This window comes from Lepisosteus platostomus, chromosome 3, assembly GCF_059453375.1.
Source record: "Lepisosteus platostomus isolate fLepPlt1 chromosome 3, fLepPlt1.hap1, whole genome shotgun sequence".
NCBI lineage: Eukaryota > Metazoa > Chordata > Actinopteri > Semionotiformes > Lepisosteidae > Lepisosteus > Lepisosteus platostomus.
This window is the reverse complement of record NC_142613.1, coordinates 74,109,099-74,121,692: the sequence shown is the minus strand read 5'-3', so window position 1 is coordinate 74,121,692 and position 12,594 is coordinate 74,109,099. Positions and strand designations below refer to the sequence as shown.

The window sequence follows — 12,594 nt, the reverse complement described above, 5'->3', positions numbered from 1 at the left end:
GAGGATCCGGGAACTTGGTTGGGAGATAAAGTGAGGGGTTGGTACACAGCAAGCTAGACAAGGCACGAAAGCGAAGCAAGAGCAGCGCAAACGGGACTCTCGGGGGAAAACCCAATGATGGAGCGCTGAGCACGGGTCCACTCGGAACTTAAATCCCACAGAGACAAACTAGGCAGTTGCCTGAGAACTGGAAGCAGAGGGTACTGACAGCCAGCCATACCGCGTACAGACCCCCCCAGTGGGTTTATCAGACTGCATGGAGACAGGGGGTGTGAGCCGACATTCACACAAATATTCCAATGAGGAATCCTCTCCTTCAGTCAATAAAATCTGGAAGTGTTGCATTATCCTGAGTATCTTATCATACACCCCATGTTGCCATTTAGCACTGTCCAAATAGGGAGCTTCATCAGCATGCGTAGGCTGCAAAGGAACTAGGTAAAAGTTAAAAGAGACACAATGATTTGGCTGTGTAGCCTTCGGCAGGTGTGTACTGTCACTGTAATTTAGCACTGTCTCCCATTCTGAGTCTTAATATCTTTTTATGCATTTTTCTTGTTTTAATTATTTTAATTACTATCTTGTTTTAATTACTATCTAAAGAATATCTTGTTCTTTAGATATTCATGTCTTAAGATTGCATAAATCATGCACTGTTTTCCCTTGCCTCACCTAAGAACTCAGAGCTCACTGATGGCCGCACTAGACCAATCAATCAGTCTTAATTCTGGTTCTGGTAAGAGGTTATGAAACTTAAGAACTAGAGACATCGAGAAGTGTTGAAACCGTTGCTTTCCTCCTTTATGGAAATGAGCCGAACAATTCTCTGGAAGCAGGAAATTGTTAAATAATTCCATCGGTTGCTATTTCATTTTTATACTTAAAAGTAATAGCAATGCCAGAAGGCCTCTGCACTTCATCACACACTTGGAAAGGTTTGTTACCGAGAAGCAGCTTTTAAAGGCCAAGGGGTGGAATTCCAGACCTGCCTACTGGCAGAAACACATGGCTTCCTCTGAGCGTTCATACTGCTTTACAGCAACGTGCCGTCCCCCACCCCCTGAATTCCACGTGGGAAAGTTCAAATGTACCTCTCCAGCACAAAAAAGCTCAGTTTGCAGGACTGTTGCAGTAACTTTTGCTTTTTAATTAAAGGCCGGGTGCGCGGTTGAAAGAATTAGTTATTGTGATTTGATCAATACTAGGTTTTGTTCCTGCAAGGATAAAACATTTTGCGGCAATGCAGATAACTTGTTAGCTTGCGTTTTCGTCATTTTTAAGTGGATGGCATCCAGTTTTTAAAATGCTTTTTACATTGCTTTTTTAAATGTGTTTTTTGTTAAGAATAAAATGACGCAGAGTTCATTTAATTGTAAACATTAATAATCGACATATTTCTTTTTTAATTTTTAATCTACTGAGTTGAAAAACTCATGAATCTGAAAGGAACAGGTTTCTTATCATTCTACTCAGTCTGTGCTTATCTGGACCAGGGTTTATTTTCCATTGTGGTCTGACATCTAAAAGCAAATCTGGCTTTTTATTTGTACTTTTTTTGTTTTTGTTCTCTGGTATAACACAATATAAGAGACAATTTAGTTTGCAAGGTGTCAAAAGTCATCAAACTGAATGTTAAACTGCCTCCTGAGAACAAGAAGCACTTTTATGCACAGTTTTATGGGTGTCTGGAAGGAGCTACCCAACCATGATTTTAAAGTCAGTGCTGTGGCTTCATTTTAGGAAATGAGATCTTGGATCAGTCGGCTTCTAACAACAAGTGGGCCAAATGGCCTCCTCACATATGTAACCTTTCTTATGTGATTGTGTTTTTCCTTTAGGGAATTGCCCTGGCAATATGACACAGATGAACAGTGTAATTCATGTAAACTGGATAGCAGACCTCGTTTTATGTGATCATATTTATTGTGGGTGTCCAAACCAGAACAATAGATTATTACATGTGGCATTTGAAAATGTTGAAATGTTGCATATTTTGTTTTAGTTTAGAACAATAATCTTCTAAACTCAGATGCCTAAGTGGTTAGAGAAATTATAGTTGGAAGAACAGTTCATACAAAGTGATGGTCAGCACCCCGCACTTACAAATGATAATAAACAATAATTTTCAAAATGTAAAGGAGTAGTTAGAATGCCCATAATAGCCAAAAATATAGGCAGTGTTTAAAACTATTGTAGCCATTCAGCTTACAGTGAAACAAAAGACAATGATTTTTGAGCACAAAGAAATAGGTAAATTTACTATACCATTGCAATGCTATATAATGGGTTAATGAGCGTGTATTCATGCTAAAAAATAGCCTGTACTCTAGCCCATGCGTCTTAGATCCAGGATATTGCATATATATTGCATATCCTGGATATACACTTGCACTTGGCCAGACTCCCTGTCACTGGTATCCTTCTATAACTCTGCACCGCACAATGTGTTCCTCCTCTTCAGTTTTCTTATATTACACCAGTACCCCAGCCCCTCCACTCACTACCTCAGCCACTCGGCTCCTGCCCATCTTTAGTCTCTTATGGCTCCCTCTGCTTCCTCTTGCCCTTCCTGCTCAGACTGTAACCCCCCACACACACCCCTCTCTCCAGACCACAACCAGAGCCCATTCATGCTACACCCTCCCTGCTCAGAACAGAATTCCTCAGTGCCTGACCACCTTTCAGCACCTCCTCAAGACACATCTACAGTATTTAGACAGCGCCTGTGTACACTCAGCTCTCAACAACATGCTTTACTAACTCTTACATTGTATTGCACTGAATGTGTGTCATTGCATAATTGATTTTTTGCACTTATTCACTAGAAACAACTACCAGGTGCCTTCATGACTGCTTTGAAGCTATACTATCCGTATATGCTCGCCATTGTAAAGGTTTTTGCTACTAAATGTATTTCTCCTTTTGGTTCTATACAAGTTTCTATACAATAATTATTGTACTATCCTTTATTGTTTTCGCTCTTACTTGTAAATCATATCTGTTGTTTCCTTTTGTACCTGTAGTTAATGTAAATAGTATTGTTTGGATAGTGTGTTTGCTACACAAATAAATAACAGAATGATTTAAAACACTAAAACACTAGGGGCGGAGCGGTGGCACTGTGGCTAAGGATCTGTGCCTGTGGCCTGAAGGTTGCCAGTTCAAATCCTGTGGCCGACAGAGGAATCCTACTTCGTTGAGCCCCTGAGCAAGGCCCTTAACCCCAACTGTTCTAGGGGCACTGTACAATGTCAGGCTGACCCTGCGCTCTGACCCCAAGCTTCTCTCCCTGTCTGTGTGTCTCATGGAGAGCAACTGGGGTATGCGAAAAGACAAATTCCTAATGCAAGAAATTGTATATGGCTAATAAAGTGATCTTATCTCTCTACTGTTTCCATTACAAACACACAGTAATGGGATTCTTGTCGACTCATTTTCACTTAAAGTCTGTTGTCTGTCGTCCTGCAGGTGGTGTATTTTGGAGACAGCATGCGCTCTGATATTTTCCCAGCCAGTTGCTATGGAAAATGGGAAACAGTTATGATTTTGGAAGAGATGGAAGGTGAAGGAGTCCAGAAAAGTGACACAAACTGTATGGACGCAGAAGCTGAGCCTTTGGAAAAGAAGGGAAAGTATGAAGTAAGTCTTTTCTAGCAGCTGTTTCCTTTCAGCAGCTCTTCCGCCTGAACGCTTATACAAACCCAGAGCTTTCTGAGTGAGTGCGGCAAAGCACCTATTGTAGTAGTTTACATGTTAGTTTACAGGTCGTCACCTGTACTTCTGTGATCTTTTATATTGTAGCCAAATGGAAATACTAGGTGTAGGTTCAAAAGCTAACACTAAGGGAGGAAACAAATGAAAAAACTTTTTTTTTTCCAAAAGCGAGATGTTATTGCCTATGTTAAGCCGCAGCCAGGAGGAAGATAGCCTGCGGCGCTTTGAGTCATGAAAGGATCCATATGCATGAAACAAGCTGGTTTATTGGAAAGAGGCAATAATGTAGCTGAAAGGAAAGGTCTGATGAAAACACCCGAAGCCGCCAAGGCGAGGGCTGACGGAGGACCCAGGACAGACCTGGAAGAATGGACAGCAGCAGCTGGAGCAATGCAGGCGGGTGACTGCGCACACATGCAGGACGGGACTAGATAACCAGGGAACAGGAAGCAGGACCAGGCTGGAAAACAGGAACAGGACTGCGCAGACCGCCAGGGAAGCAGGACTGGACTGCAGACAGAAGCGGGACTGCTCAGGATTGCCCGGAGGCAAGACCCAAATGAAACACAGAACTCACAGGACAGGACAGAGCGTGGCTAAGAGCAGCTCAATAACTGAGGCCCGAGCAGTGGTGCTCATCAAGGTTACTGAGTGGCAGGTTCCTGGGAAGCACTGGGCATTAAGGATTAAGCTCCGATTGCAAATGTGACCAGTCTCCGAAAAGACTAGGGGAGGAGAGCTCCAGCCCGCCCCGGGTGTAAATCTACTGTATATATCTTGGACAGATGTGGGAAGGAATCGTTAAGGTTGTGGATTCCAATCCTAGCTGAGACACTGCAGTTATGCCCTTGAACAAGGTACTTTAATCGGAACTATTCCAGTAAAACACCCAGCTGTATAAACTGGTGCAAATGTAATAAATTAAATCTGATGGGTAGGTATAATTTGAGGCATGTGAATTCTAGCACATGCTTTCCTTATTCTCTGGCACAGCTCTGGTGAAAGTGTAATATATCAGAGGCAAATGTGAACAGACAAATATTTAGTAACAATGAACAATAAGACAACTACACAAAATAAAACAGTGCATCTCAGAAGCCTATGTTCCTCAGACCCAGAAACAAGAAAGGTAATCGTGTAACTTAAAATCCTTCGCATTACCTTGACAGGCCAGCAAGAGAAATACCCTGCGTCCAAAATAAAATAATATGACCCAGTGCTAAATCTGTGTTCCTACAGTACATCATGGTGACCAAAAGTTAAATATTCATTCTATATCATGATAAACCAGAGCTAGTCACCAGAAAACCCCCTTTGATCATCTGTGTCCCAGCCCACTAACTGCCAGGTAAACCCTTAAATGATTTTTTAAAAATTTTATGACCTCTAAACACGAAGCAACCACAGCAATTAGATCATTATTGTATCGTAGATGTCCTGAATTCCTAGGCACTTGTATGATTTGCAGCCCTCACAAGAAACTATTCTGCATGATAAATCATGACAAGGAAGATACTAGTCCACAGGATGTGTTGCCTGATTCTGAGATGAGTCAGCTGTTCTACAGAAAGGAGTAGCTGCTAGCAGAAGAAGTCAAAGAATCACTCAGTGAGCCGTTTTTCAGGATCTGTCCATCCTGTAGTGACTGACATATCCTTCCTGCAGTTTGAAATGTGGGCCAGCTCTGTGGAGAGGGGGGAGGGTGTGCTGTGAAACAAAGAATAAAAACCAAGAGCACAGACTCATGCCAGAGTAATGTGTTATAGAAATGTATTCCTCAGCAACGTCCCCAGAGGTTTTCCGAATCAAGGCTACTCTCTGTATTCCCTGTTAATCTGAATTCCGTTGGAAATATTAATTCCAGATGCACAACACAAAGACATTTTTAACCTTAATTTCGTGTCACTTTCATGTCAAGACCTACACATTTAACATCCCCCTTAAAATACATAGAATAATGAAATTTGCACAGTACAATCAGAATCCAATTCTGAATTGTCTGTTCTTAATTTCTGTGGAAATGCAAAAATAAAAGTATACAAAAAAGTCATTTCTGTGGAAAAAGAAAAACTACATAAATATATAATGTTAGTGTTGTCAAATTTACTAATACCGATAGCACACAAAGACAGAGTTACATTTGACCATGCAGAATCTGTAATTATTGACTAGTTGTTTAACTCATTTGGTCCCCCTGAAAACCCCACTGAAAGGCTTACAAGTGTCTTGTTTATTCCTTTTATGAAAGGAGATAATTGTCCCAAATCCAAATACTGAAATGAAAGTACATTGTAAAAAAAAGGACGGAACTACTGTATCTTATTCGCAGTCTCTCAGATGTATTTTTCATGTTTCTTTTTTCTGGGTCAGTTAACATTTACAGTACGCTCCAGAAGTATCAGGGCCACAAAGTCAAAACTGTTATTTTTTCTTTACAGTCAAACAATTTGTGTTTGCAATAATGAGATTAACATGAATGACAATCGCAATATAAGATTTGTGTGTAATTCCATGTTTATATTTGATTATTTTGGAACAAAAACATACTTTGTTTGAACCCAGTGATTTGAAGTGAGTAGTATGTACCGGGGCACACTCACCTCAAGCAAATTTCAACGTGAGAAAGTTAGCATTTGGTTGCTTATCCCATTGAGGCAATAAGTGCGTGAAGTCTGCAACCCAACAAGCTCTCCAAACTGTGTGAACATTTAGGGAGCTTTACCAAGCCTCTCCTGTAGCCACTTTGAATTATTCCATCTTCTTGGGTTGGTCCGTCTTCATAATTTAAAAGGGTCTACATCTGAATAGTGACTATTACTTTCTGCATGCAGTTATTGTTAGAAATGCACCATTTCATATTTGCAGTTATCTTTCAACATGAAAAGCAAATAATTTGAAAATATTCAAAGATCCTAATCAGAACACTGTCACTGTAGCATTTCAGGGACAGCTGTACACTATATCTCCAGGGCACCCAAAGTCAACCTCTTCTCAGGAGTCCTTCACATTTCTGTGCATCTTGTCTCTACCTCGTCTGAGTAGGTCTCCCATTGTGTGTGTTTGTATTCCCTGCTGAGACTAACAGTGCCATATTGTCATGTCAATATTTATGGATGATATCTATCATCTTTGCTGTGAGATGTTTAGCTATCTCTCTTTTGAGCTTGACAAAACCCAGGCGCTTTGTTTGCACAGATGAGGCTCCACTGTGAGGCTTGTGACTCACGTCGGGGAGAAATTTTACCTGGCTGCAATTTGATGCAGTTACTTAGTCCCCTACAAAGGCTTTCTGAGGGTCAATTTGTAGTACACTCCATTGACCTGTATTACACTATCCAAAAAGTCTCTCTTGTGCTCTGTGTAGGTATGACCTTGCAAAGGAACAAAGAAAAGGTTACAGCACTTGAAACCGTTTGGCAGACATTTATGTTTACTGGTAACTTTGTGTTGTTTTATGGATGCCCCCATTGGGAATTAACAGTACAGTGTAGCATATTGAACACTAAACAGATGTCCCTTTCAAAATCGGTTGAAAATAAAGAAAACATTTTTGAAGCTATTTATTAATATAACATTTCTGTTGTTATATTAATAATTAGTATTAGTTAATTAGTAAAACTGGAGTTTTTTCAATTCATCTCAAACCTTCTCAGACAAAACATGCCATTGTAATTATGGTAACAAGAAATAAAGGGCAAATTTAAATTGGAACTTCACCCCACCAGTGAATTGCAAGCAACACTGTTATGTGGGGGGAGCAGAAGAAGTAAGTTTTTTTTTTACTAAAAACAAACCACTTTTAAGTAAAGTTTTGTCATTTATGATGAGTAAGTGGGTTAAGGTTTTGATTTAACCTGGCCTGTGGTTCATTAGAGGAACTCAACTAATCTGCAAAGGAAAAATTCATGAACAAGCAATCATTTCTGGGATATTCTTTTTTTGGGAAGTACTTTATACAATGACTGTCCCTGAAAATTGGGGATTTGAATTTCAATCACTGAAAATGAACAACTTCTCAATTTGTTCTTCTGCTTTTTTGTATAGTGCCCTGGTAAAATGAACAAATAATAACAGTGTCTAGAGACGGTCTTCATACCCTTTTCCAGAGTAACACATTTTGTGGCATAACTGTTTGAAATCAGGATACATTAAATCAAAATTTATTTGACCTTTATTAACACATTATAACACACAAAATCCACATAAAAAACAACTGGAAACGTCACTACAAATGAAAACCTAGAAACCACAAATGTGTTACTTTGGAAAGCATGTGCAGACTTTCTGTAGGTATGCTATATGTAAGTTTAGAAGTAAACAACAATTAATGTAAATAAGCAATCAAGCTCAGAAATAATAACTGTTTATTCATGAGTGGGATAATGAGTGGTTAATAGTTTGTTGTGACACTCTTCAAGCTGATGACCCACTATGAATTCCACTGCGCATGCGTGGGCTATCCTTGTAAAAGCATCTAAAAAAACATTCCTTTATAGAATACAGTATTTACTGCAGTCCTGCATACCAGGACTGCTCTTCCACAAATTAAAAAAATGTGAAGCCACCTTGCACAAGGCATGGTATATTTCTATATTGTGTTCAATATAGACATAAAAAGGTTTGTGTGTTATTTGTGTAATCGGATTCTGTTTTTCCAGACAGAGATAAAGATCAAAGCTTATTTTAGAAGCAGTTACTGCAGGAATACAGATAAATCCAAAGGACAAGTTGAAATGATCTGTAAAGGTTTGTCAGTTTCACCATTTGTCACGCTTTTGAAACGGACTAAAGAATCAAAAGGATACAAGGGCTTAACCAAAAGGACAAATGAGAACAAAATGTATATCAAAAGTATTTAAGGGTTCATCTTCAGTTGAGGGTTTGAAGTAGAGGCTTAATTAGAAAATCATCACTACAAGCCTACAAGTTGTACAAAATGTGCTGTACATGTCTTTAACATTCTGTGTGAGCCGTCAAACGGGTAACCCCCACAGCTGTTTAATTTAATTTTAGGCAGAATTTATTAATGTCTAGAATGTCTTTCAGAGCCCCGGAATGAAGAAACCTTCCTGTGCATCGGAGCAGTGGGGCTCGTATTTTGTCGATGTGGATACAGGCCTGGGAGAAGATGAGGAGTCTCAGAAGATCACATGGTGTTGCAACAGTATAAACACCTACAGCACCACGGCCATTCCCAGTGTGGAGGCTGTAGCAGGTACGGAGTGAGACTTTGTACGCTGCCCCGTGTGACAGGCAGTGGTTTCCTCACATAGTGAGGGAGGGTTGTCATGGGTGAGTGCGTCACGTGGCTGCCCTGATTACAGCACATCTGGAATTGTCTAATTCAGCCCCCGTGGGAGCCGCTCGGTGTTTGTGCTACTATGGCTGACTGTTCAATAAAGTTCAGAGCGAAGATGTTTTTAGGGTAACGTGAGATCTGTGGGATAACGAACAAGTTAACGGCCTGCTTAAAGATTTTTCCTGTAGCTGAGCAGTGGCGGGTTTTCGTTCACAACCTCACTATAGCTTCATGAGAAGTTCTTTTTAACATTTTTGGAACAGAGTAAAACCCACTTGTGACAAAGTAAACTCTGTTGGTCTGGATTTACACTGATATGCTGATTACAGCTCTAAACTGTGTATCATGGGCAGTACTGTATGTGGCAAAGCTCATAGACAGTTTTACTTGATAAACGGAAATTTGAACTTTTGAAGAGAACCAGAATTCTAGATACAGATGTTTCCTGTTTTACCCAAGCTAAATGTGAAATTTTACTTTTGGATACATGTGTTGTCCACAACACAAGAATACGTGAAAACATTTAGACTTTCTGGTACTACTTTTAAAAAAATATTTAGATAAACTGACTTTCTAAACTCACTTAACCTTGATAGAATGGGCCCTGGACATCTATATTGGAAATATTCTGTATTGGACAGGCTGTGGGTTAATACTCTGGGTGTGGAACTGTTGCTTGTAACCTTGAGAAAGGCTCTCTTGTTCTTTTTTTTTAGCACAATGTCTAACAAGTTAAATGTATAAACATATACGTTTTTTTTTAAAAGGTTGTCAAATAATGTATCACGTAAAGTCCTGGGAATTTTCTTGATGTGGTAGAAAATAAGAGAATCTTGAAAAGTATTGGTCCAGTTGACATACAGTACAGTGGGCTTGTATTTTTGTTCTATAAGCAGAAACAGTGCAAAGTAATTGCTCTCTGAAAATGACTTCTGTAACTAACACTTTTAATCACTATATTTTTGTGTTTTTATACTTGGACTTTTATGACTTCAACATGCTGTATACTCCCTGGGTTAAAGCTGCTTTTACAACAGGTTACAACTGCTTTATAGAACCACTGTAAAGCAGACCTGAAAATAACATCCCAACTAGTTTATCTGAACAAAATGAAAACATTAATATACTTGTCTTCAAAGTTTGGTGTGTGGAAGATGACTGTAATAAGTGCAGCTCCCAAAGCGCAAAAGGTAAAAATACACAAATATTCAACTAAAGCTAGTTCAAATTAATTGATAACAATTAATTCTAGTTAGTCCAAAACATAAATATTGCAAAACATTATTGCAAAATATGAAATTGAATTATGTGGAAGAGTTAAAAAAACAACTTACTGGACACAAAACCGGTCTGACGCATCAGCAGGCTTTTCACCAACATGTGGAAATCAGGCCCTTGGTACTCAGAAAATGCACTGTGCAGACTTTTTAGCTCCACATTAGCTTGTGTACAGTACCGTATATTTTTTCGTGTCTGCATTTCAGGTCATTTACATGTAAGTAGTGTGAAGATGCAAGAGCAACAGATTTACTCGAATTTAATCTGTACTTTTTTTATTTTCCCAAAGATCTTCCTCTGGATTACAAATTCCCAAGATTTTCTCCTGATAAACCAAGAACCGTTGGCTACTACCCCAGACCACCAGACTCTCTTCTGAAGAAATCTGAGAACATCCCCAGGGAGTAACACAACACCTTTAGCTAAGAAAGGAATGCTGTTTTTTTTTTTCTTGCCTGTAGTCCTTTACTTCTAAGTTTCAAGGAACACAATAGACATGTACCAGTTACTGTTAACAACACTGAATGTAAAGCCCTTTGGGTGAATGTTGTAAGGTTTATTTTTAAGTATTGTTATCTGGGTTTACATTTGAAAATGCAACCTGCTGATATACATGCAAACGTATCTATTGTACAGTGTACTTGTTTGTTGTATCAGGGGATTCAGCTGCTGTAGACTGTATGATCAAAATCCACAAACTATTGTACAGTTTGCAGGCATTTTTGTTGTATTGTACCTCAAGGTCACAAGTGGGATTACTCATTGAGGAAAGCACCCAATATTCTTGACTTTATCATATAATAAGCCGCACTCATTTATAACCAGAATACATTTGCTCTTTGTGCTTTAATTAAAAAGTATGTTTTACCATTACATTCTGTGCACTCCCAGGAGGGTCTAATCTGCCTCAGATTATATTTCATCTGCAGTTGAGAAAATGTACTGTATTAGCACTCTCCATTAAATGTATACTTTTTTTTAACATTATAAGAATAAAGCCAGCTATAAGTAATTATGAGTAAAACGTCCAGTAATCCCTAAATGTTCCTTCTTTTTGCTTTATAGAGATGGACAGTGTTCTAACTGAGACAAGACACATAGGTGTTTTTTAATCAAGAAATTGAGTTAAAGACTTTTGCTTAGTATTTTGTTTTTGCCATTAAGGGCTTTATGTTTAGTGTTCCTCCCTTAGTAATTTAGTTTTGTAAAAAAAAAACACCTGTAGTTTGTTTTCTGACACAAAAATAAACTTTTTTTTTTCCTAGATGTAACAACACTGTTAAAGTGATGAGTTGAAGGCTGTTCTAAGATATAAGCACCTGTGTTGTAATTAAGTCTTCAAGTGCTGACATCATAGGCAAAAATGTCAGCATTTATACCACACAAAGTATTTGCACAATTTATGTTTACCACAGCTTCCTTGTAATTTCTTTTTTCTTAGAACACATCAAGTTTTTTTTTTTTTAAATCCATTTTTTTTAATGCTGCTCAGTAAATATTAAAGAAAATATCAGAGAGTATTCTGTGGGTAGTTTGAAAACTATAACTTCACATTTTGCTACAAGCTCAGCATGGTGTTTTTAGATCTACGTCTAAAAGGGATTTTACATTAGTCATTTTACTTGTAAAAGAAAAATGTCACATTACTTCCATTATTGTTCCAGTATTGTCTGTTGTTTTTGGAAAGTATGATATGTAAATGTTAAGCAAGAAGCATCTTAAGAACAGCTGATGGTTTTTAAAAATGTGGGATACCTGTGCAAAACATGCAGTACTTAAGTTTGTGAAAATGCTTTAACCGACAAATGAATGAATTCTATTTGATTGTTGCTTTCCATGTTGCTTTTAGTTTAATATTCACTTGCAAAAAGTCTCAACAGTCAACCAGAATGTTAGTGTTTCTTTCTAAGGAATGCATCATCCTAACAAGCCACAGTTATGGTATTCCTGTTTTGTTTGTATTCTCAATGAAAAACAAGCTTTCAATTGTTTTATAGGTTGTCTTCTAAAAAATACAGAGAAATTGTTGAGTTCACCAGCTGTGAAATAAAAATATTGTACAAGTTTATAAAACAAAACGTTTTGTGCTTTAAAGTGTTTTGAAGTTAATTTGACATCTTAAGTGCTTCATCTATGTTCCTTAGCAACATTTATTAAATAAAAACTTTCACAGAGATCTTTGAAATCAGTTTACTAGTTTTACATTTTCTGAGCAATATCTCCAGATTTGGGGATTTTATATGTGTCAGGGTGGTAATTTAGTCTCCTAAAAGTTAAGCCCTCAGGTGTCTGGTCATTTAGCC

The 12,594-nt window shown here is 38.3% G+C and overlaps 1 protein-coding gene and 1 long non-coding RNA gene across 2 annotated transcripts in view; both read left to right on the top strand.

The window, feature by feature from the left end:
• Positions 1–12,467, top strand: part of nt5dc1 (5'-nucleotidase domain containing 1) — a 103,922-nt gene extending 91,455 nt beyond the window's left edge. The window contains exons 10-12 of the mRNA XM_088626797.1: positions 3,469–3,639; positions 8,761–8,929; positions 10,581–12,467. Coding sequence (XP_088482923.1) covers positions 3,469–3,639; positions 8,761–8,929; positions 10,581–10,699 — 459 coding nt within the window. The 3' untranslated portion in view covers positions 10,700–12,467. The remainder of the gene's footprint in view (positions 1–3,468; positions 3,640–8,760; positions 8,930–10,580) is intronic.
• The window catches only part of LOC148675449 (uncharacterized), a 304,725-nt gene that overhangs the window by 255,916 nt on the left and 36,215 nt on the right, over positions 1–12,594 (top strand). The window lies entirely within an intron of this gene.